At 40.2% G+C, this 26382-nt stretch overlaps 1 protein-coding gene across 2 annotated transcripts; it reads left to right on the forward strand.

Moving 5' to 3' along the window:
• Positions 1-150: 150 nt before the first annotated feature.
• SGPP1 (sphingosine-1-phosphate phosphatase 1) lies at positions 151-24453 on the forward strand. 2 transcript variants are annotated; one of them, XR_003532690.1, is made up of 4 exons: positions 151-972; positions 11532-11621; positions 13833-14677; positions 24443-24453. XR_003532690.1 is itself a non-coding variant. In XM_027674166.1 (3 exons), the coding sequence occupies exons 1-3, from the start codon at positions 367-369 to the stop codon at positions 14382-14384; spliced, it is 1248 nt and encodes a 415-aa protein (XP_027529967.1). In that variant the 5' UTR covers positions 151-366; the 3' UTR covers positions 14385-20172. The 2 variants fall into 2 exon arrangements, 1 of the variants encoding a protein (XP_027529967.1); XM_027674166.1 differs by lacking the exon at positions 24443-24453 and having other exon boundaries at positions 13833-20172.
• The last annotated feature ends 1929 nt before the right edge of the window (positions 24454-26382 follow it).

Genomic DNA, 26382 nt, shown 5'->3' on the forward strand with positions numbered 1-26382 from the left:
CCGATTGGCTGCGCCGTCCATGGGGGCGGGACCGCGGCGGGGCCGCGGCCAATCCGCGCGCGGTGGGGACGTCCCGGGAGGGGGGTCCCGGCCGCGCGGAGGGGGGGAGCTGCGCGCAGGCGCGCTGGGGCGGGGCCGGCGCGGGCGTGAGGGAGGGAGCGAGAGCGGGGCCGGAGCGGCGGAGGAGCCGCGCTGAGGCGAGGGGCAGCCCCGCCGCGTCCGTCGCTCCCCGCCGCCTCGCCCTCCAGCGCGTTTCTCCTCAGGGAGCGGCTCTCCTCCCCCGCGGAGCCCCCGTCCCCTCCTGCCGCCCGTCAGGAGAAATCCCCCCCCGCCGCCCTAAGCGCGCCGCCGGTCCCGCCGCTCGCTATGTCCGTCGGCCGGCGCCTGGCCCGCCTGGCCGCCCACCTGCAGGACCCGCGCAAAGTGGCCGCGTTCCAGCGGCTCTGCGGCGTGGAGGGGCCCTCGGGCTGGGCCGGCGCGGGGCAGCGGGGGCCGGTGGCGAACGGCGGCCCCGCGGGCGGGCAGGCGCATCCCGCCGGGAACACCGCCGGGAACGGCGCCGTGCCCGGCGCGGCGGGACCCCCGCGGCCCTGGAGTAGGAGGCCGCGCCGCAACTCGCTGACGGAGGAGGAGGACGGCAGCCAGGAGTTCGCCACCCGCAGCCGCTTTCTCTACTATCTTTTCAGCCTGGGCACGGAGCTTGGCAACGAGCTCTTCTACATCCTCTTCTTCCCCTTCTGCATCTGGAACCTGGACGCCTGGCTGGGCCGGAGGCTCATCATCATCTGGGTGTGGGTGATGTACCTGGGGCAGTGCACCAAGGATGTGATCCGCTGGCCGCGTCCCGCCTCGCCGCCCGTGGTGAAGCTGGAGGTGTTCTACAACTCGGAGTACAGCATGCCCTCCACCCACGCCATGTCGGGCACCGCCATCCCCCTGGCGCTGCTGCTGCTCAGCTACGGCCGCTGGCAGGTAAAGCTCGCACCTCCGCGTCCTCAGCCGTGCGCTCTCCGGCCCCGGGGTGTGAGGGTGCGACAGCCCTGATTTATTTTGGGAGGGGAGGTGGCTGAGTTTGTTCGGGAAAAATGTGAAATTTGTGCCTTTTCCCCTCCCCCCTTTATTTATATTTTTTTTCCTGCGGTCTAAGCGAGTGCTCAGGTAACAAGAACTGTTCTAGTAATTCTGTCCTGTTGAATGGAAGTCCTGCCGGCTTTGTGGATTAGCTCAGCAGGCACGAAAAGTCTGCGGTAACAGTCTGCATTTTGTTCTTGTGAGGTTTTTTTCCAACTTGTTCCTTCTTCGCACAAAGTTTGGGTAGGCATCTGATGTTTTTACAGGCATTTGGTTTTACAGAGTGAGAATTTGGTGGAGAGCCAGCAAGAAAAGCACTTTTTGCTAATCGTTCTTTGCCACGAGTCACTTTGTAGCTTCAGTCAGTCTGTAGGTTTAGCTTTCCTTTAACGATTTTAGTTTCATTAACGACAAACTGTAAATGATTATTTCTGGGTTTTGTACTTTCAGGCGATCTTACAACTATCAGTGTGCTCTTAATTAGCGGGAATTGATAATCTCTGATCTTTTCAGCACCTTCATTCAGCAGAATCTCTAAGATCTGCCTGTGGCACTTTGGGTCAATAGATGAAGTTAAAATAACACTGTTGATCATCTGGTTTACGCAAGCAGTGGCATGTGCTTCGGCATTTGCTGTTAGAAGTACGGCAACAGCAGCGACTCCAAGGGAAGCACATCACGTATCCAGCTTTAAATCACTGCACCAGTGTCAGTAGTAACTGAGGGATAAGGCTTTCCCAGGCAGCAAATGTCCAGTGTAGAGTTATGAGGACTATGTGTGTAATGTTCAAGAAGTTATGCAATAATTCGACTCTTAAGTTGTTAATGTTTACAAATCCTTATTTTACAATACCTGCCTGGTTTAAGTGGGATATAAATAACCTCGGCAGAGAGAACTAACTCGTTCTAATCTTTAGGCAGGGGCTGAACTCTTGTCTTCCCAGTCACTGATAACAATCACCAGTTGTCGGCTGTCACAGGCTGACACTCTGTGGCTCTATCTCAGTGTCTAGAATGGGTGGCTGAAAGGAAAAAGATAGTTAAAGGTTAGAGATTGTATTTGGCCTCTCTTTAACCAAAGCTTATGTATCTATTTTCTGCAACATGATAAAATGTGCCCAGAAGAAAGCTATTAGGGATTCATATTTTTTGCTAGGAAAATGTGAAGTATCACTCTGCTAGAATTGTGCAGGAATAGTAATATATAATATATATATGATATGCAAATAATAATGTCATGTTTTATGGGTGTTGAAATAAATGATTTTCACTGAGATTCTTAATCTCAAAGTTGTTTTGATCGTGTTTTGTCATGATCAATGTTTGATCATTTGAATATTTGATTATTACTGTTGGGTGTGGAGGGCTTATGTCAGTTGGAAGAGCGAACTGGATTTCTCTTTCTCTGCATGTGGGAAACCTCATTTAGCAGCAGCAGTCGATCAGCTTTGCAGAGACTGATGTCATGTGTGCAGAGGAGAGCCCGTCTCGATTGCTTTTGCAGAACCAGCACAGTGACAGTGTGGGAAATGTGTTTTTGCCAATGAACCCAGTTCGATCTTTGGTTTGCCAGCCCTGTGACTGCAGCCTGTGAAACACTGTGCTAATTGACTAAACATATATATAATGAATGCATATTAAGAAATCATAAACATTCAGCCTTGTTACTTGTCTAGAACTGTGCTTAGGAAATGAGGAAGCAAAGTGTTTGAGTGTTAATTTTAGTTCCTTTTTTCTGTGAAATGGGTATGAATAACAGACCTTGAAGCTTCTACCATTTCAAAATATTAATGTAAAAAAACATCCCTTCTGATTTTTGAATTATCTCCAAATATTAATCAGAAATTAACCTATGGCGTGTCAAGACTCTCTTGATTCACCTCTAGAGTTAAGCTTTCATCTGATGCTTCTTCTGCTCTTCATATTTTACTGGTGTTGAAAGGGAGTAGAATCCATGACATCTTTTTGTCATGCTTTTCTGGAAATAGGTGGTGTCAAAAAAGACTGACCTTAGAACTTCTTGGAAAGCTATTAATGATAAATGATTTTTATTTAATTATAAAAATTTAGCAGTAGATACAGATGGTTAGATTTAAACTTTTTGGCAAATGTTGGGGTACAGTCTTTCTGTCTATATTTAGTGTGAAGAAGCATTACACATACCTTGATGGTGACCAGTCCACATCCTGGGACTGTTGGTTCAGAAAATCACAGTGGAGTGAGGCTGAGTGTGAATTGAAGCAGATACAAGTGTGACTCTCTGCAGGGACTTTATTCTACAATACAGGTGACTTTTGAGTTTGTCACTTTGAAGTTTATACTAGACCAAAGAAAGCTCCTTGTGCTCTAAAAGATGTTATTCCAGTGAGAAGGGAATCTCTTTCCTGTATAGCTTATTTGGAGTTTGCTTTCAGTGAGCTATGACTTCCTACTATTGTGTGATAGTTCTTTTCTATCAAAGACAATCTATTTGAGTCTTTTCCTTGAAGAACATAGAGAACAGAGCAAATCTGCTATTTTTCTACATATGGCCCAGATTGTCCATTTAAAATCATGTTTTGATTGCAGTAGGGTTTTTTTAACCCGTTGAATTTGTGCTTTCCATGTTTTCAATGACTATAAGTAATGCTGTTACAATTATTTTCCTTTCACATGGTGTTCAAAACTATTTTTGACTATATACAGTAAAAGTGAAATAGTTGCTATAAATGCAATTGATCAAGTAAAATATTTTCAGAGATGATGTATTTTAAAGATGGTTTGGACACCGGGAATATTCAATGAAACTTTCAGAGAGAAACAAGTTATATATTGACATAACTTTCATAATGTCTGACTGTTCTGTCCACTGTGGAATATAATTTTTCAGTTTCCCCTTCTATTATGAGAGCTTACCTGAAGCTTTTGATTCTACTTGCATAATCCCTATTTATTTATTTAATATGCTACATTTCAGCAGGGAAAACCACTTGTTTCAAAGATATTTCAGTACCCTTGAAATATAAAGCTCATGCCAAAGAGTCAAGAGAGTTTAGGAATGTTACAGATGTTGATTCTGTTTTTTCCTGTCTTTGATGTTCTGATGCCCTGAAAGAGGAGGACAAACACTTAAAAGGCAGTGGGATTATAATTCTTAATCTGATGTAGGAAAAAGTAACCTTTATCACTTTGAGGAAAACCTTCTTTCTTTGAAATATTGACAGTTTGAGCCAGGCTGGCTTATCATGTCCTGAATAGGGAGGAAGAAAGAGTGTGAACTGCTAATTATCTACAAAATCTCCAAAGAATCAGGCTGAGACTACTGGAAAAAGTATTTTTTATATTTTGTTTGATTACATTGAACCACTAATTTCTAATACATATCAAGACATATTTTATTAGAAATGGTGCTTGAGTTGGGGTGGCACCTGAATGTGCCATAACCCTGCTGACTTATTTTGAGGAGAACAAAAAAAATACCATCCAGAGAGACAGAAAACACAGTTTTCTCCCAGAGTTCCTCCAGGATGCAGCCTGGCTCTGGCAGTAGCTGTCTGCATTAGGAGGTGATGGGTTTGCACTCCTTCCTGAGCTCTGCATTAATGAGCTGAGTCAGGAACTGCTGACTCTCACTGCAGGCCGCTGAGCAAACTTCGCTCAGTTGATGTTCAGCAGGAGCCCAGAGCCTGGGTTGATGAGTAGCAGTTCCTCTGTAACTAAATTAACCAACGTTCTTAGAATGGCTTCCCCTCTGAAGCAGTTTATGGTGCTGAATATGACAGCACTGCCCTCCCCGTGTACGTGTCTGCCAGTGTTTGATATGCAAAGCCTCTCATCAGTGACTCTTTTCACCCTACTGGTGCTAATGGTGACCTGGATAAACACCACTGCTAAACCCACAGCAGATGCATCTATTCTGCAATGGTTTCTCTGATGTATTTTTCAGTTTTCAGTTAATTAGTGCTCTGTTGACTCTGTGGTACCAATTGTGTAAGACTGTCACGTGGTACCACATCAAACTCCCTTCCAGAAATCTTTTGTGTGCACCAGGACTTTTATCAAGGCTGATGAATGTAATCAAATGAGATGGGTTTGACAGGATCTATATTGGGATTTCTGGGAGATCTGATCACTCTCTGATTCTGATTGACCACTACTGAATATTACCTCTAGAACTGTCTGCCTGCTCTTTCATTTCGAAAGACTAAATTCCCACAGGAATAGGGAATAATTGGTTATTGAGGGTGAATGAATAGTCTGATCACTACATTGCTACAGTGAGAATTTTACAGAAAGGGGCAAATCTTAGTTTTAAGTGTCTGTCCTTGTTGAAAGGCTTTCATTATTAGTAAGATTGAGGTAGTCATAAACTGCAAGCTACACACAGGAAGCCATCTCTTATGTACAAAATCTGTGTGTGAGAGCAAGTATAGACACCTCACCTCTGGGACGAGCCCAAGTGGATTTTTGACTGAAACACTAAAATGTTTGGAAGACACTTTGGCAAAGAGATGTGTGCTTGTCTAATTGTTTTTCTTACACATGTTTCTTAAACAGTCAGTACTTCTGACATGAGAAGCACTGCTGAAGGGATGATCTGAAAACACAGAATTACCCACACAATCGAGAACAATTGAGAAAGAGAGATGAGAATTTGGAGGACACTGCCCTTGTCTCTTCTATTTGAAATGTGAGGTCTTCTTTTGTGGGCCATATTAATGCCTGTAGTTGGTAAAGGAAGCTGAAAAAAGTTGTGTGGCCTGTTTGATTCAGATATTCTTAAAAGTTTGAAAAGAGCACAGGCAGTTCTTAGAAATCTCACTGGGGAATCTGTGCCAGAGGAATACAGCAGCCTGTCCTATTAAACCCTGTTGACTGGCATTAAATATATTTTTCAGCTTTGCCTAAGCAAATCTTTAATTACTGTAAAGGATCTTGGGGGGAAATATGTAAAAACAAATGCAAGAGTTTTTGATGAAAAAGAATTCAAAGGAAATAGTTCTCAAGGGGTTTCTTTTTTCTTGGATTGTACACATGTAAAGCACTCCTTGTTCTTTCAAATGGGGTGTGTTGTTTAAGCCTGAGAAAACACTTTGCAGAAAAACTATAGTTTTAGGTGTTGGGGCATAAACAGAGCAAGCCATAAGATTCTTGCTGGCTGTGTTCAGAGAGGGGTTATTTTTTAATGACTGCAAGGAAAAGAAGTAACAGGCTAATTTCTATTGTTACTCCTTAATTTCTTTTCAGATTATGTGTGGCAGAAAATTAAATATTTTAACTCCCTGCAGGACTGGCATTGAAAACTTTATCTTGGAATTTAAAGAAGAAGATCTTGTAGTGACATATAACACTGAGGTCTTCATGCCTTTTGGTATTCATGTTGGTCAGTGGAAGAAAGAAGGAAATTATTGATAAATGCAGCTTAACCAGTAGTGTTTACCACTTGGCCCATTTTGAAAAAAAGTCTTAGTTTATTTTTCTTAAAATTACTGATAAGTGGTCTTTCTAACAATCCTCTTCTCCCTTTTCTTCTGCTCCTTGCACAAAACCGTTTTTATGCTGTGCTTTTTGTACTCATCTGTCCAACCAGGGTCTCAGAGTCATTCCCATAAACGTTGATCGTGGCTTTTCACGTGACTGTTGCCAGTACACGGCTCAAATACCTTATTGAAAGCCTGGTGCTGCAAGTGCTGCTTGGATTCTTTCCGTGGACTCTGGCCCAAAATAATTGTCTCAAACTCAAGTTGAACTTCTGAGTTATGATTGAAAAAGATCATTGAGTAATACTGTAGGACCCTGAAAATATTAGAAAATTATTTTGGAATCCTTTGTAGGTGCTGGAAACTTCTCCAGTGTAGAATGTGCTTTAAAAAAGTAAAGAAATGAGCATCTAGAGTGTCTTTCAGTAATGTTTCATTATGAAAGAAGAAATTTTCTGACCTAGGTCAAAGCTTTTGGGACAGATTGTTTCCTTACGAGCATTTTTAAACAATAGTTATGTTATTAAGACTCTTGGCAAAAAGTCAGATTAAGGGGAGGGAGGAGGATGAGGGAAGGTTTTGTGTGGAATCCAGTCAGAAGCTTGCAAGCCCATTTTGGAGGATGTAATGGAATTTTCTATTGGATGGGAATTTTCTGTTAAAAACATAGGGCATAAAATTCTCAAAGACTTCCTGGGAACAGTTTTACTGCTGTTTTCCAAATCTGATGAATTTAATTCAGTTTCTTTGAAACAAGATTCTGGATATGAGTTGAGATCTGAGAAACGATGAGTAGTTTATTCAGTCAGTTTTATTCCTAGCTTTATCTTAATGTGTGAAGTGAAGAAATCAACGTTTTTTTTAATTTTAAATAACGTGCTTGTTTTTTGGAGTTTTTTTTGTTTAGACAAAAGAAAGCAGTGTGCAGTTCAAAAAATATCCCTCATACTCAGAATTGTTGAGGTGGCACGATGGCTATGGAGGCATAATGGGTTTTTGAGGATATACTTAAGATGGTCTTAGTTGAGAACAAGGAGACAGGGTTTGAGGTGTTTGTGTCCAAACTGGGCTGTTCCTGAATGTCTGACTGACAGCGACACTAAGTGTGGTCAAGAACAATGATATGACAATTTTTTAATCAAAAAGAACAAGCTGAGAGAATGAAACCTGGTTTTTATGTTTACCTCTCCCAGCTGTGATCTCTGACAACCTTTCAGGCCATCACCTGAAAGGACACGTGGTCCTAGTCTGGCTTCTGGTGCCTAAATCAGTAAGAACAGCAGTGAACTGGGGAAGAGGGCAGAAGTGCAGCTGTCCTTTGTCCCTCTGTAGATCTGATTTGACGTGCCAGGAACCATGGGAATAAAACTGCTGGAATTCAGCAATTCATGCTTTAATATCTCTCATTTATCTTGAGCCTGTCAGTGTGTCTACATACAACTGTACAGAGAAGATCTAAAAGTTTATAGCTCAGAGGTAATTGATAGCTGTTAATTTTCCAATTCATGAATGCAGTATTTTCCAAAATAAGAGACCCAAGTCAACAGAGCAAAATAAAAAAGTGCTTATGGCTTTCTTCCATGAACACTTGAGATAAACTTATATTAGAATTTTCGTACTGGTCTTTCATAAAATGTGCCTGTTTTAAGTAAAAACCAGTAAAAGCTGCTTGTTTCATTTTTTTTTTTCTTTGAAGATTCAGTTGTGATTAGGAGATAAGTTTTGTGAAATACAGTATTATAAAGAAAAATGTTAATACTCTTAAGACACTATATTAACAGAAAATATTTGTTATTTGGGGGTATTTTGCAGGCCTGGACAGTGGGAGGTTACAGATACACAGCCATGGTATATACCACTTTATGTGCAAAATACAGGCTGTCATTTTCTAGATGAAACAACATTTAGGAAATGCTTGCTGGTACCTCAATATTGCATTATTTTCAGACAGCAATTTAGAAGTACATTTATGGCATCAGCTTTTTTGTAAGGATCAAGGTGATGTCCCCTGTTGGTGGTATGACTTGGCATTGCTGCTGAGCACTCTGCTGTGTAGGAGTGTTAATATTCTCCTTTAGTCACCTTGTGCACTTAGCCCTACATGTGAGGAGAAAATACATGGTTATTTTACCACCCCAAGGCAGGGTTTAAGCAGGTGCAACCAGTCTGGTGTCCTGGGAATTCTTGAACCCAGTGGAGGTATAGTGAAAACAGGTCAAGGAGGAGGCAGAGTGTTGTGCTTTATTTGTGATCAGTACTTAAAGGGCACCTGTAAGAAATTTGGGAGCCAACTTTTTAGGGCCCGTTGTGATAGGAGAAGGGGTGATGTTTTTAAACTAAAGGAGGGTCAGTTTAGATTAGATTAAAAAAAAAAAAAGAAGTTTTTTGGAGGGTGGTGAAATGCTGGCACAGGTTGCCCAGAGAGGTGGTGGATGCCCCATCCCTGGAAGTGTTCAAGGCCAGGTTGGATGGGGCTCTGAGCAACCTGATCTAGCTGAGCATGTCCCTACCCATGGCGGGGGGGTTGGACTAGATGGTCTTTAAAGGTCCCTTCCAACCCAAACTATTCTGCTATGTTTTGCTACAGAGGAACTAAGCTGGCACATATTTTCAGATGGTTTAAAGGGTATTTATTCAGAATTAGAGTGAGATATGACAGAGACAAATACTCTTTCCAAAATATTCTTCAAAGTTGGAGTTTCTGACAGTTTCCTTCTTCCCAAACACCCCTCCCTTGAGATTTCTTAACTGAGAGCAAACATTTATTTTTTCGTTTTCAGAATCCTTTCCCTGCTGTTTACAATGACCTGCTCAGGACACTTAAAACAAGACTCCTCACCTAACTTTTTCCTTCATACTCCTTGTTCTCGGGATCTTGCTGTTAAAGCTGCTCTGACCTCTTCCCTCCCACAATCCCAGCTTCTTACCCATGGGATCATTAGCTGCTGTAGCCCTGCTGAGCCTGGCACTGCAGGCTTGGTCTTCCTGCTAAAGCTGCAACTTCTGTTTCTGTCAGGTATTTCAAAAACAGGACAAGTCTTTTTTTATTAAAGAAAAGCCTTACCCCTGATTGGACCCTGAAAGCACAAAAGATGTGTGCCAGGAAACAAGGATGGCCACGTGGTATCAAGGGATGGGCAACTCAGAGCTCCTCTTCATGGCACATAGAGTATAGCTATCCCTGCATACACAGCATTCCTGCTTTGGGAGTCCTCTGGGAGGGAGTGTGGAGCAGCCCCATGCAGGGAGGTTGTGTGACTGTCCTTGAATGTCCTCCTGGCGCAGGCAGCATTCCTTCTTTCCTGAGATCAGTGGCAAGGAAGGGAGAAGCATCATGAGGAAGAGCGATGGGGCTGCACTTGTAGCGTGCAGGGTTGGTTTCTGTGGGCGCTGTAACAACGTCGGCATCTGATAACCCTGCAATCCTGTCTGAGTGTGACCGAGTTCCTGCTGGTTTGCCCGTTATTAGCACACTTCTGAAAGGCAGGAAACTGGATTTGTTCCTTCATCATTTCAGTTAGAAATGAGTCACAAGTTTGTAATCTTGTTTAGGTCCAATTTGTAGATGAATGTAGTAGAAACAAAGGCAAATGTTGCTACAGGAATTAGTTTAGCCTGGATGTAACACAACTGTGAGCTGGGCATGTAGAATTTATTTTAATGTGAAATCTTTATGGGAAATCTCAGCTTAGTGATATGCTGTCAGTTTGAGAAAATTATTTTCGGTTTGTCATGCTAACTTGGTTCTGGAGCTGAGAATTCAAACAACACTGGAATAATGCAGAAGACTGATAATCTTCTCTCAAACCTTTCACTGAAAGACTGATTTAGGAACTTGTCAGTCTGTTCAGTGGCCTTCACAGAGGGCACAGGACTTTCTCCAGTAATGTTAAAGATACTTTCTCTAATTTGTTGGATATTCTACCCTTCAGGTTACCCATAAAAGGGACAAGGGAAAGGGCAAGAAAACTGCCTGTAATTCTTAGATTTTATTCCTAAGTTTGAGTACATCTAGACTCCTGTTTATATTGAAAATGATTTATCATAGGAAATGAAGCAATTTTGGAAACATGCCATTTTGTCTTGTGACTGCTTCTTTTAAAGAACTAATAATTATTTTTAATACAGAAAAAAAGGAAGCTGTATCCTGTCTTGTACAACATTTTGCAATATGTTAGTGGAGAAGGTGTAATATGTTAATATATCATAGTTTTATCCAAAACCTAAGAAAGTTAAGGAACTAAGTTTCTACTTGTGTTGGCATGTGCTTATTAAAGCAAAGTGTTTAGTTTCTTCCTGGTAAACAGTCCTTATTAATGAAAAAAAAAATCTATGAGAAGATGGAAACAATTGCAAATAATTATTTGATTTTTTTGTTTAACAAATGTGGATTGTGGGAGGAAATTTATATGGGTTTGGAGAGAACAAAAGACATTACTGTTTTAGGAGTTTCATACTGATGCCCAGAGGTGGAGTCAGGGATTGCAGAAGCTCTAAAATAAAGGATTGAGGAAGGATTGAATTCATTTGTAATTTTATGATGAGTTCCTTCTTTTCAGGAAAAAAACCTGAAGCCACTAGTTCTCTCTAGATAATTGCTGATAATACTAGTATGTGATGTAGCTGCTTCACCCAGTGTAAAACTGTTACACAGTTTATAGCACACACTTGTCTCTGCCCATGTGGCCAATTTAGGGCATCTCAGCATGGCAAGACAACTGCTACAGAGATGGATACATTTCTTAGTGCTTTGAAAAGGTATGACCCCAGCACTGAAATTCATACATCCTGAATGCAAAGGAAGACAAGGGAAAAGTTGAAAGCTTGACTTAACATTTTCAGTTTATGAAATAGGCTCGGGGGAAAGGAAAGGGCAAGGAAAAGGGTAAGCATAAGTGGCATTAATTGGAATTAATTATAGAATTCTCAAAGAGTGATTTTTTAAAAAAATTTTTTTTTCCAAATTTATAATACAGTTTCTCCATTTTTATTCCCTACCAGTATCCTTTTATGTTTGGACTGATCCTTGCACTCTGCTGGTGTTCCTTGGTTTGCTGTAGTCGAATTTATATGGGAATGCATTCAATTTTGGTAAGAAAATAATCCTACTAAGCTTCTGTTTTAATGCTGTTCTGATTTCATAAACTGCCATCACAATGAAGGTTTTACAGTGCAATAATTGTATGTAGATGTATTTTTTTGAATGTCCTACCATACAGGAACAGAATACTTATATTTCTTCAGCACAGAAATTGATACAATAGCTAAAAGTGAATATCATGGTTAATTTATACTTGTCTTTTATTAACTCAGTCCGCAGTTGAAACTTAACAGCTATTTAATATCGGGGTTTAGTGCAGAAATTGATGACTACTCTGAAGTGTAGACTAAATTTTCCTCTACAGAGTAGAAATAATATTGCAGAATGAGAAAGCAGCTGTTAATGTTCACTGGGGTTCCATCTCAGCTGCTCAAAGCACATTCATTTCAGAGCCCCACACTACCTGCTGGGGTTTCACTTCCCAGAGTTTCTAGAACCAAATAACAAAGTTGTCATCTTTGAAAGACAAACTCATTTATTAAACAGGGTTAAAAAAACCCGAAACTGAAACACAAATGTATGCAATGTAAAAATGGGAAAACAAGAACACTGCAAAGGGGTAACTGGAATGCAAGACTGCTAATGAGGATGGTTTTTGAGGATCATGTGCTAGAAGGAGAAAAGCTAACTGACAGAAAAGAGTAAGCCTGGTAGGGAGTAGAAAAGCTACTAGATGAACACAGTGTAAAGGGAGCATGTGAAAATAAGGCAGCTCAGAAAAACTGAATGGCATTTTTGCATCACTAACTAGGAGGCTTCCCAAATTAGAACCACTTGTGTGGAGGATGATGTGATGGACTGATAGTTCAGCTGACACATAATATCTTAGAACAAAGTAGTGCAACAAATAGCAACCAGACTGGGTTATTTGGCAGTTTCACACCTGAATCCTCTGCAGTGTTTGAGGGAATACAGTTCACCACGTGTTGCCTGCAAGAAACATCAACCATGGTGCCTGAGTTTGGGGGGAATAGGATGGCAAATAGAGCAGACAGTTGTGGTTGCTTCAGAAATGAGCAAGTCTGATGTTCATATCAGTCAATTGTATTAGAGCTTTCAGCAAGCATTCAGTTAGTGGAAGTGAACAAAAATGATCCATTGAAGAGGAGCACTACAAACCCTGCTGATCCAAGTCCCACCTCCTGGCTCACATGGAAGAGTTGATAAGCATGAGAATGAAGGGGATCCACTTTCTAGTTTTTGGCTCAGTGTAGTGCTTGTTCTTCATTAACAACTGAAGGTGACAAAAGGTGCAGATAATTCCACACAACTGAGTGATTAATCAACAGTAACTGAATTTTAACGCTAAATTAAAAAATGGAGTAGTCTTTTAACTAAGAAAAGACTTTTTAAAATCAGTAATAAAACTGAAAATCAAGTATGAAGCCATGGAAGTTACCTCTTCATCTCCTTTAATAGCTGGAATCAGTTCTCCATTCTCGCCCCACTGTTAATTTTGAAGCTGGAGTGAAAAGTTGAAGCTGCTCTAATGCCTGACTGCCAGCGTGCCTGTGTGTTGGCACCCAAGCACTGAGATCCACTGTTGAGCTGTTTCAGCAAACTTAAGTTGGCAGAATGTATTTAGCTGGGCTGGATCTGTGCTGGCTGTAGGTTGGAGTGCCCTGACTCTGGACAAGGACCGTTGTTGCCAGCAGACAGAATCATAGAAGAATCACTGAATGGTTTGGGTTGGAAAGGGCCTTTCAAGGCCATCTAGTCCAACCCTTCCTGCAGTGAACAAGGCCATCTTTAACTAGACCAGGTTGCTTAGAGCCTTGTCCAACCTGACCTTGAATGTTTCCAGGGATGGGGCATCCACCACCTCTCTGGGCAACTTGTGCCAGTGCCTCATCACCCACATTGAAAAAATGCCTCCCTTATATCTAGTCTCAATCTATCCTCTTTTAGTTTAAAACTGTCACCCCTTGTCCTGTCACAACAGGCCTCACTAAAAAGTCTAGATCTGCAAGTTTGATCATGGATCATTTGATCATAACTTTGTTCATGATCTCGTCAGGATGCAGGTGACTTGTTAGTAGGTGATCAAATGCAATTCTTTACCTTATCTTAAAAAAAAAAAAAAGAGAATCCACAAGTCACTTCTAGCATTACAGCAGTCTAGGCTTGTGTTCTTGTTAATGTAATTTAAATTATTTTTTTTAATAGTTATTACACTGAAACCATGTCTTTCTCTTCAACAGGATGTTATTGCTGGGTTTCTGTATGCTATTCTTATCTTGGTTGTCTTCCATCCAGTTGTGGACCTGATTGATAACTTCAACTTGACTTACAAATATGCACCCTTAATTATCATCAGTCTCCATTTGGCCCTGGGCATCTTCTCCTTTACCCTGGACACCTGGAGCACGTCGCGAGGAGACACGGCTCAGATCCTGGGCTGTGGTGCCGGCGTGGCCTGCGGCTCTCACGTCAACTACATAATGGGCCTCCAGCTGGACCCTCCTCCCCACACCTTACCATTATCCCTGTCCTCTCTCACCGTGACTGTGTTTGGAAAAGCCATACTGCGGTTGTTGATCGGAGTGATAGTTCTGCTGTTAACAAAAGTTGCCATGAAAAAAGCCACGATCCCACTGGCCTGTAAAATATTTCGCATCCCGCACGACGACATACGGAAAGCACGGCAGCGCATGGAAGTTGAGCTTCCCTATCGCTACATCACGTATGGAATGGTTGGGTTCTCCCTCATGTTTATTGTTCCTTGCCTCTTCCATTTCATTGGTCTTTCCTGATGCAGTTTGAGCACGTTAAATAGGGAGAACAGAGCTAGTTGCTTTTTGGACTAGTTTGCTACGGGAAGGCCGGCGAGCTTGGCTTTAGCAGGGTCTTCACATTAACAGCAATAGAAAGCAGGCAAAGCATTTAGAGGGCTTTGCACATCTCTGGGGATGCTGTAGGGCCAGCAGTCAAGTATCAGTCCAGGAGAGGTGCTGAACTCTGTAAATGCTGTGTCTAGACGTATTGCTGTAACAAAGTCTGTGTGTGTGTGTGATGCAGTGAATGTATCTGGGATGTCTGTCAGTCTGTACCTGTGTACACTGACACTTTAACAGGTATGTCTGACAACTAATCAGAAGGCTCCATTCATTATCTGTTTGCCATTTCACGGTAATTTACTCGAGTTGTTGGACCATAGACTGCTAAATTTGCTTTCTTCTATTCTTTCCTGAAGTCCTGCTTCAAGATGTTTCAGCTAATAGGTATTTCTAATGGACCAAACTTGTAATGAGGTTGAATTTTTCTAAATAAACAAGCAGAAGCCTTTTTCTTTAGCCCCCTCTACAGAGTAAAATATCTGGATTAGCATTGGTAGATATCACTAGAGTATACATAATTCAGGTACTGTATTTTATGGTTTAATAACTGTGCCTTTCTGTTGCTAAATTAAGAAATGCCATATATACTGTGATGTAAAAATGCCTAATTTTTATTTAAAATCTTACATAATTAGGCAGATATTTTGAAATGTTAGATTGTCCGTGTTGCTGACATGGTTCAAGTTAACCGGAATATTCAGTTTTGCCTGATCAAAATTGAGTAATGAATTAGCCCAAAAATTGTGTCTGTGAGCTCAAGATGTTGTAAATGAACAATAATCCCTTTTGTAAGTATTTTTAATGTGTATTGTAAGTTACTGGAAGAGGATATATTTTTCTGGAGATTGTTTATACAGTGGACAGATATTCAAAATTAATTATTTAAACGTATAAACAATAAAAACACCCCATTCTGCAAAGAAATGGGCTTCACTTATTATTCCAAACTAATCTAGAAGTACCACTGCTTTTAGGTATTTGGTTAGAAAATATAATCCTTATTCTAGAAAATATATGTATTTTTATGCATTAACATACTATATTTAAAGGTGATAGTCACTTTTACCCAGTTTAGATAGCTATAAGACCATGTAAAGATGAAATTAAATTTTTAATCATTCTGATTGACAGATTGTGAGCAGTCAAGACAGTATGGTCAATGCATGAACTGTTTGTGCATATCTAAATTTTACAACTTTTCATCATCCTTTTTCCAGTGATGAGTAGGATATAACCCTTCAACTGTAATTTCATATGCCTATTTCTGTTTCATTTTGTCTCGTTCGTGTGTTGCCCAATCTGTTCTTTCCATGTCAGGAACTGTTATTCCAGGAAGCTCTGTCTTAGTGACAGACACAAATTACTTAGTTTTGTATTGTACGTTTTTCTTTTTCAGGAAAAGCATCATTTGGTTGGGAAATACAGTGATTAGATAGAATGCAAAGCTTACGTTTTTCGTAAACATTATTTGGAATTGGAAGGGGTTTGTTTGTTTGGTTTTTTTTTTGTATTGGAGATCATATCTCCAAACTGTTACTGTGTAGATTTACGAAATTAACTTCACTTTCTTTGAAGCAGACGAGGTTACGGTACACTGGCACCAGATGATGTGAAAAATAACTTTCCTGATGCATTTCTCCAGTGCATCCCGAATGCACCGCTATGAATGTATTCAAACTGAGGAATTCAGAGCTGAGGGGGTGTTGAACAACTTGTGTAGCTGAAAAGACCTTACCCAGTAGAAAATGGTTCCCTTGTTTCCGTGCATATTTCTGCATTTGATTTTTTTTTCTCTCTGTTCCCCTTTTGCAGTTCAATGCTGAACGTGCAGTAAAGGGTAAAATGGTTTCTGAGGTTTTGAGGGTGGGATTTCCACTGGTTTGGCTTTGCACACCAAGATAGCCATTAAATAAATAGCTGGGGGAATGTACACAAAATGCCTTATGCTTAAAGCCCTGAGAAAGTGCTGTAGTTTCAATTATATTAAATTAGTCTGAGGACTGGTGAAAATAATAGGATAGCTTTCTCTGAAGTTTAGGGCATATTCTCCTTAAATATCCTAGCTTTACAGTTTATAGCAAAAAATGTTTAAATTCTAGCACAGAAAAGTGAGCAAAACTAATTTTTAAGGTACATATTGGACTTCTAGACACTTCAAGTTTACAGCATATAGAGTGTAGCTCAAGCTGTCTTTTCTAGCTGTTCTTGCTCTCTTGTAGTATTAATGGAACATGAAGTGTACTGTGGAGGATATAGAAGGGGTGGAAAAGATCACACACAGGTAGAGCTTTCAACAGGCTAAGGAAAATTGCACTGTAGCTTATTCTACTGTTACTCATGAATATATATTTTATATTTTTATACATTACACTGAGTAACTTCAAAATGTCGTGTTCCATGTACCACAGTCTAGTCCCCAGGAAATGTACATCAGAGTGTTTATGCAGCACCTTCACAACTCTGTCTCTTCACACTGCAACTACTTTACTGAAGTTTACATGAGAAAAAGTTTTACTGTTCTATTTTCATGTTTTATAAGGGGTTAGGCTCAAGAGGGCAGTTTAGCACAAATGTCATGCAGTACAAATACTGTTAGAGAATAAAGAATCACAGAAATGCAAACACTTAAAAATCCAGCGTGAATGTTTGTATTGTAGTATAATTTTGTTTACTAATAAGCTAAGATTCTTTGGAATTGGGCATAACAAAGCAGCAGGTAAAACTGGAGCACTTTTTGCCCTAACCTATTCCTAGAGTTGAACACGAAAAATGTTTCTAGTATGAGCATCAGCTGGTACCAAATGGTTTATAAATAAATTTAACATAGCTTTAAAAGGTAGTTAGATGTCTTTACAGAAGGACAATATGCTTGAAACCCTTCATGAAATAGTGCAAAAACGTATTCCATGTCACTGCTAGGGAATTCCCTCTATTCCAGGCTGTATAGTCCTAAGGAGAGAAATTCTACTTTATAGAAGCAGATAAAAATGCACATTTATTAGAAAAAGCTGTGAGTTAAATTCATCTTATTTAATTACTGTATGAAATAAAACTTAATACCAACAGGCAGGTAGAGAGTGATTTGGCACAAAAGTCTGTTTTCCGAGAGGCTGAAGGGACTCAAATTAGTCTTAGATTGCCATAAATAGAGGAGCAGGATTTTTTTCCTGACCTGGCCCTCAGTCAGCACTGAGCATTGCATCCTGGGTGAGTTTTAGAATCTATTATTTTGAAAAAAGCTTCATGTTTCTGAAAAAGTGATTACTTTTGCGTCCCATACCACAAGCTGGGGTTGATTGAAGCATCCTTCTCCTGTGTGATCACCTGTGAAGCTGTTCAGTCTCTGCTCACGTTTGCCTCACCACTCACCTTGAAACCGTGGGGGAAGGTGGGAGGTGGAAAAGCTACTTAAAGGTAAATTGGCAAACCAAAAGGAGTTGTGTATTGTTTATTTGCTTGGAATTTTTTGAAGGTTACGTACAGCTTTTCTCAAAAAAAAAGAAACATAAAGATGCATTTCTTATAAAATGGCATCTCTAAATGTGATATGTGGCTTTTGTGTTATTTTTTTCTTACCAGAACAGTGTTACATTGTCTGGATATTAGAAGCTATTATGTTTTCCTTTGCTTTTCTTTTTTTAATTACTGCTCTCAGTATTTTTTTACTCCATTTCTTGCTTATTTCCAAGGGGCTGTCCAGAACTTTTGTAAGCAATTGCTACTTATGTGAAGATTGTAATTTTGAACTTGTAAATACTTAAGGGCTGTGAGTGGCTGTTAGCTGCAAAAATGCATAAAAACAAATCTTGCATGCTGTAAGTAAATACATCTGTTGTGCTAAAAGTTGTTTCTGTTTCAGTATTTGCTTTCTCAATACAAAATTGAGATTTTTGACATAGAATACAGATGATATTAAGTAATTGAGTGGTATGAAGGGGCAGTGCTGTCAAACTCCTGTTAACTTTACTCAAAGTTTTGCACCTGGTTCCTCCCATATTACACTGAGAATGAACCCTGAAGGACAAATCCATGCTCTGACCTGCGTGCAGACATCAGTGTCTGCAGTGACTTCCCTTCTGAGGTGTAAGTGTGACAGCCTTGCTTTTGAGGTCTGAGAGATTGTTCTTGCTAAAATCACACTTAGCCCGATTTTTACAAGACTTTTAAAGGGCTTAACTTGGAAGGTGTTTCTCAGTAGCTGGAACTGGTTGCACATTTGTAACACTTCATTGACGCTTCCCCCTCTGTACCAGAATTGTGTGAATGACGAGACCCCAGAACAATGTCAGTAGATAAAGTGGTGACAGAACTATTGATTTATTGGGGTATTGTGACTCAACTTACTGTAATTGATTCTTGGGTGTTTTTTGGTCTAATGTAGAATGTTTGTAGGTTATGCAATTTATTTCTGTATTTTACAAACAAGTTTGAGGAAACTGAAACTTTTTGTGGGAGGAAGTCTCATTGAATGGCTTCATGCCAGAACTTTATTCCAGTGGAAAGCTCAAGTGGCCTTTTTGTTTCAGAAAAAATAATATAAGCCCATTTTAAAATTTATTGTAAGTACGATCTTTGACAAAATGATAGATGAATTGAGTCACTAATGCTGTTCTTCTTCTTACAATACTTCCTTAAACAAAGGCAAACAAAGCTGAATTTGGAAACAAAATATGACATGGTGTGGCAGAGAAGATAGAGCTCTTTAGGTGTTCTCTAAAAAGTGATGCTAGATTTGAAGCACATTTAACCATGCATTAGAAAAATTTCTTTGCACTCCATTCTGCACTAGAAATAATTTGCATGTTGGTAAGAGTCCATTTAACAAAGCAAAGCAGTATGTGTACTATCAGTAACTGTTCCTGTAGGAGAATAGAGGGTACATGGGATAATACTACCTTAAAGTTATTGACCAGTAAATGTAAATAAGAATTCCCATCAAGTTGGAGAATTTTATTAGTCGCTAAATTTTGACTAAATTAGTCACTAAGTTTTCTTACAAGTTTATTTTTGTTAGAAAGTGTAATGAAAGACAAGGGTGATATTGCTGAGATGGAAATTAGATCTTGAGAAAACTCTAGATGTCTAAAGTATCAAAGCTGATAAAGATCAGTTCAGGAACAAGTAACGTGAACAGTAAGAGCAGAGTCTGAGGGGGATTTTGTATTAAACTTAATGCACTTAAAACTGATGCCAAAATTTGGCCTATACTTGATTTATATGAAATCTGAAGTACAATATAGATATACATATATATAATATATTGTGTATTGGAGTTTAATTTTTTTATGTATAGATTTTTTTTCTTGTTACTGCATTCCCTGATAAAAGGAAGTGTTGATAAAATACAAACCAGCTTTGTCTGTATAAGGTAAGGCTGTATGTTAGTAGTATTTTGGGAAATAATGCAGTTGTAACCCAATCTCTCAACCTCTTGGAGAACTTAATTAAAAAAAACCACACCACCAGCTTTCAGATGCAAGCCCCGAGTTAGCTGAGGATCATATAATGGTTGCTGTATAATAAGTGTACAACTGATGTTTTAAACATCAGTACATTGGAACTTTTTTGTTACACTATGGTTAATGATTTTGTACTCATTGTACACTTTCTGCAGTTGTCAACTAATATTTAAACTCGTATTGACTGGTAACTGAAGTGTTTAACTTCATCTGCAATGAGTGGGTAATAAACTACTGTTGGATTCCGTTGTGTTCTGCTGTCTTCATTCCTTCCAGTGCTCAGGGACGTGTGGTTGGACACATACCACAAGTGCAAAACACTGATCACAATAAACCTGACATTCATATTAGCATATCGCAATAATTGTTACAACAATATTGTCTTTTAAGGTGTGGGCTCTAGAGGCAAAAGTTTAAGGAAAAAATAATAAGGAAATACTGAAATGAGAAGGATTTTTTCCACTGCCTTAAAATCTGGACTGTTTAATTTGATAATTTAAAAGCCAACCCAAGCTATTGATCAAACTGTATACAAAGATTGAAGTTTTATCACTTGTTGTGTGCTGATAAATGAGTGTGGAAGCATCTCTTACCCTGACAGGAGACTTGCTCTCTAGGAAAGAGCCTGTTGTGGGGAAGAAGTAGTTTCACAAGTTCTGGCACTCCTGAACTCTGGGTGTCCAGCAGATACCCGATGGTCTGCCTTGGCTTGCACTGCGGGGTCAGTGCAATGAGATAGCCCAGTTCTTATTTCCTCTCAGAAAACAGCCACGCAATTTGTATCCCGAGGGGTCACGTTCCAGTAACTTCTGCTCACCTCCCAAATCTGCTCTGAAAATCAGCCAGCTGTGGGTATCTTTTTTTTTTTTTTCCAGACTCATTTTCACAGAATGTATGCAGGCAGTGTATTTGCCTGAGCTTTGTTTCTTAGGAAACCAGGCCAACTGAAGAAAAACATTAATTCCAAACTTTGTGGATTTTGTTTTACCTGGTCCCAAGATGCTTTAACTGCAAGCATGAGAATGTGTTAGTTCAGTTGTGTATTTTTATTAACTTTAAGTAGCCTTAAGTTACTTGGAGAAGTGTAGCAAAAAACATTAGTAAGCACAACTCTTGCTTCCTCTCTTCCTGCAGTTGTACAGCACCCAGTGAAGAAGAAGTCCGAGCAGTTGAGTGATGTATGTGAACGGTGTTGCAGAACACAGCAGAGGAGGTGGGAACTGCCCCTTGAAAGGAAGCTGTGAGGCCACTGCAGATCCATTTGTTGGGCACTGCACAGTGTTTCCTCCTTGTTTTGCTAAATGGAAAGATGTACGTGGCACTGGTGCACAAAATTCTACTTTTTACACTTTTTACATAAGGTGAGAACTCATCCTTCATGCTCAGAAAATTTGGAACTTGGAGAGGTTCTTATTTTTTTTTTGGCCAGGCAAGGCCTTTTTATCATTTTGTAGAGCTGTCAGAAATGTAGATAGCCAGGATGCTAATTCCAAGGACCACAGAAATAAACAAACTGTTGGTTATTAGTTCTAAGTTTTGAGATAATTTTGCAGATGCTGAGACAAAACCCAACCAAAATCACTCAAGGAGCCCCACAAAGGACAACCTCAAAAAAGAGTACATGATGGAAACCTCACCAAGTGTAATTAAATAACACCTCTTTGGTGAGATTCTGTTTCTCATTCCACTGATATTTGTAATTATTTATGGTCTTTGCTGTGGAAACAAAGGTTTATTCTAAGTCTTTATAATTAAATCCTTGTTTCTAAAGCAAATCTCCGGTCCCTTTCTTCATAAAATGACTCATATGTGCTTGGTCTTTCTAATTCTTCATTCAAAATGAAATGATTTTGAAGGGATTTGGGGTAAGCATTCCTCCTCTGCTTAAACAGCTGATGGAGCTTAATTGATAGACTCATGGCAGTTCTGGTTTGTGCCTTAAACTGAAACTGGAAAGGTGTGATTGAAACTCTTTTGATCAATCCTTCCTGGCCAAATATTACGGATAACAATCTCCGTAGACCTGAGATTTGGATCTTCCTCAGCTGTGTATTGTTTGTTGCTCTTTCCATGAGACTTCTAGATCACAAGAGAGAAATGGATAGAGGAGAACTGCATAAACCCTTACAGGTAAAAATAATCTGTAATGAGTTTAGCTCTGATTTACATATAGATTGTCTAATTTGATTTGACTTTTTGCTTGCTAATTACTTTGCAGAAAGTAAAAGCAAGTTCCTGCCCAAAAGCTTAAACCTGCAGTGCACTGGGAATTGTCCCTTCCTCCTTTTTATATTTTTTAATAGAGCTTTAGTCTGTGAAGAACAGATGGATGTGGAGAAACTTGTTTTTCTTTTCTGAAGGATTTTCTTATCACTCCTTTAATTGTCAGATATTTATTACACCTTTTATTACTGACTTAACTGAACGCTCAGGCTCCCTACAAGTGGCATATTCTGACCTCGTGCAATAACTTTTCCGGATGGTGTGGCAAATACTTGGTTTACAGATGATGTGGTTTGGATGAGTGGCTGGTAGGCTTGCTTTGATGTGCCTCTGATGTTGTGACCCTGCCTTCCCCTTCTGGGACTAACACTTTCTCGTGGTTATCTGTTATGAGAGCTGGAGAACAGTCCATCACCTGTACTAATTCTAATTTAGTTTGATTGCAGGTGGTCTCAGATTTGAGTTTGTGGGTGGATTCAAAGCCCAAAACCAACCTCAAAGTTTGTTTCCTGAAAGTTCTTTTCCCCTTCCGTGTGTAAGGCTGATTTGACGTGGTACTTTAGCAAGCATAAGCAGAAAGCACATTCTGCTTCCATCTCAGTTAGAGATAAAAAAATTCCCCTGAATTATTTAACCCATCGTGTGTTTGATCATCTCTCCTGGTATGCTGGTATCCATATGTGGGTGGTAATTCCTGCTGCAGAGAGTTCAGTCCTGGTGGCTAATCAAATCCACAACTGCCTTGGGAAGATTACCAAAATAATGCCTGTAATGAAGAGTTCCTTTGCAATAGCTTACCTCATGCTGTTAGGCAAAGGGATGTAATCATATTTGCCTCGTACAGAATGATTACATTCCAGAACATGATGACCCAGATTTCTACTAACTTGAAAAGATTTTTTTAAACTGAAAATTGAGAGAGGCTGTCAGCTACGCTCCACTGTGTGCAGCAGGTACTTCAATCATTTGGTTTTGGGGATTTACTGTGTACAGCATTATTCATGCTGTGATGGCTCCTGATTGCTCAGTGGGCATTGCTGTGGACTCCACTGGGTTGGCTGCAGATGCTGGAACTATAAATTAAATAAGGCTTTCACTCAAATTGGCACTTTCTGCTTTAAGAGCTGGAATATTTTTCTCTGAGTTGATGTCTATGGGACATAACGCTTTCTCTGATCATTTTTAATAAGATTTGAAGGCAGAAAAGTTGCCAATATCTTTAAGACAGTGGTGAAAGCACAGAGTCAACAAGTCTGGCATTCAGACTGATTTCATACTGATGGTAATTAGCAGTGCACTGTGCTTGCCTTGCAGCAGCAGTTCAGTTCTTTCCTGATGCATTGGCTGTGTGTCAGTATTGGTGTTGTGTCTGGACTAACTAGTCAGGCTGACTAACCTCACTAACGTGTAGTTGAAATTAAAATTAAAAATGCTTGTGGTCAGGTTTGACCCTTTTCAGTTAACAGGCCTGTCTTGGAACCTTTTTTAAACATCTGGTTGCTGAGTTTTCATTCTTGTCAATGCAAATAAACGTCTGTTTCAGAGTTTATATACTATTTATAAGCCACTTCAGTAGTTATGTAAACACTGTATGAACAGCAGTTCTGAAATATGTATCTGGTCTGTTGGCCCAGTACTTCTCTCTCCCCTGAGCTCGGACTTTTGGGGGCACAGTTTTCTGTAGCTGATCTCGGTGTCAGCCAGTTTTAGTTGGGGTTAGAAGACCAGACCTCAAAGCAAAATTAAAGATGGTACCTTCCCAACAAAAAAGTGCAGGGCGTGTGGAGACTGACGGACCCACTGTCTTAGGAACTTGCCCCCCAAAAGTTGGCAAGTGGCAGATTTGAGCTGCTTTGTAACACGCCTGTTGTATTCAGGAACCTTACGTGTGGTGGTTGGCTGAGGTTCTTGGGAAAAGCCAGGAAGAAGGGGAATGGCTCAGGCTCGGCTCTCCTGTTTCACCTCTGTACAAATACAAAACCCACTGGCAATGGTTAAGTGAACTGTGCTCTTTGGGTGCCCTCTGCTACCCCTGAGGTGGAGGGAAGGGTCCTGCTGTAGTGTCCAGTTTGGTCTTTCTGCTTCAGGGAGGAATCGGGAATTCTTGCCACTAACAAAATTGCCAATTAAACCCCAAATCTCAACACATACAGCCCTATCAGGGGTATTCAGATAATGAGGACAACCAGGAAAACAACACTTGTATGCAGTCTATTTTCCCACCTGAACCATGCCTGGAACATCCATTCAGCCTTTTAGGAATAGCTGAAGGAAACAGCTGGGGAGGCTGAGGAAGAGCTCACAGCGCATGGCCCAGTTTTCTGCTTTCAACAGGATCAAACATAAAATCTTAACCTGGCACCCTGTGCAGGTCATGAGAAACTGTGAGCACTGCTACCAACAGCAGCATTGTTAAAACTGAGAACTGCTGCAGCAAAGAGCTGATGGACACAGCTCTTCCACTGCAGGATGCAGGAAGGTAGCTTAGGTTTTGTGAATTAACTCTGAGCTGACCTCTAAAAAATGGTGCCCTTACCCAACAGCTTGACTTTGCAATCAAAACTTCTTTTTACTGTACTATGTAATTAGAGTATATAATTTAAATGAGCCTTTGATTTTGGTTTATTAAATGCTTATTCAGCACTAAGAGGCAATTAAGCATTAAAGTGCCTTCTATAAATCCAGCAACTTGATAATCATCAGTCATAATAAATTTGCCTCATTTCTACATTTTGTTTCAAGGTCTGCAGATAGAAATGCAAAAAAATGATTGATAGAGGTTTTCCAACTCTCTGTCCCCCAAATCTCCAACAAAGAGATGAGAATTGAAAGTGAAACCAATATACCTTATAAAGATATTAAAAATAAACCCCTTTCTCCAGCAAAGCACATTACCTTCTACTGCTTCAGCAGCAGGAATCTGCTGATGGAATTATGTTTATTGATCCCTGGTATGTAACACTTTGTCTACATGCACATACGGGCTAATTACATATTGTTACACTGTAAAAGTTGGTATAGGTGGCCAAAATATACTGCCACAAAACTGGCCTTGACACACAAGACAGGGAGCCAAGTAATTAGGGTACAACTGCTTGATTTGATTGTCTTTAACTGAATAGTTCCAGTTAAAACTGTAACGAGCATCACTGAGAATTATCAAGCCCTATGAACATTATTTATGAAGGGGCATCTTACAAAAAGGAATTTCAACTACATCTAGGTACCTTAATTTATTTCTTTGCTTTGTGTAGTACATGACTCTAAAATAATGGCTCTTCCATCCCCCCTCCCTTTTTTAACTTTGCTGGGAGTGCAGGGGGGAGAAGAAACTCTTCTCACTGACCTGTCCCTCACACAGTGCAACCCAAGCAAAAAAAAAAACATTGAAGGAAAACAAGACGCAGAAAATATTTGTGGTGCATCGTGACAGCATGCAGAAGTTGCTGGCTATACCCAGGGACAGTTGTGTCACAAATTATGTTGTATTATTATGCAAACACACAACAAAAAATTCTCATTCCAGGCAACCTGCTGTTTTTTGACCTCAGTCCTAGAGGATGTGACACTGACACTCGGATTTGTTTAGGCTACTTCTCTTTCTTTTAAGGTGAGGCTCTTAAAGATTCCTTTGTCAAAATGCCTTTTTATGTCTGTGAAGTAACTGTCAAGATTTACAAGTGATCTCCAGAGCACCTGCTGTGCACTTACTGTGGTGAACTTCACAGCAATACACTGTGACTCAGCAGTGTTGATGTGCTACCAAAAAAAAAAAAAGGTACTTCCTGTTAATACAGCTGGGTTGGTCTGGGAGTGCTGGACACCAAATCTGTGGCTGTACAACTGTGTTGTTCCAGTGGATCTTGCAGCTATTTTTACCATGTGAACAATGAACAGAAGGTATTTGATGAATTTGTGGCAACACTAACAGCCCCGGGGAACTCAGATGAAAAACTAATAACTGAAGTTATTATTGTAATATTGGCATTTGCAATACGGTGTTATAGTGCATATTGTGTCTTCAATGAAATCACGTGCCTCCTGTTTGGAAATCTTCATAATGATTGTCACTGGTGTGAGCAGAGATTAGTGCTGGGTGACAGCTCCAGTGGGATCAGACTTCACAGCGAGGGAAGGTATTTACTGTGAAAACACCAAGTGTGTGATTTGGGGATTTATGCTCTGATGTTATGTGCATAGATATTTTTTTATGTTCAGTGCACCATGCAGGA

This window comes from Neopelma chrysocephalum, unplaced genomic scaffold (assembly GCF_003984885.1).
Source record: "Neopelma chrysocephalum unplaced genomic scaffold, ASM398488v2 Primary Assembly neopelma1_24, whole genome shotgun sequence".
NCBI lineage: Eukaryota > Metazoa > Chordata > Aves > Passeriformes > Pipridae > Neopelma > Neopelma chrysocephalum.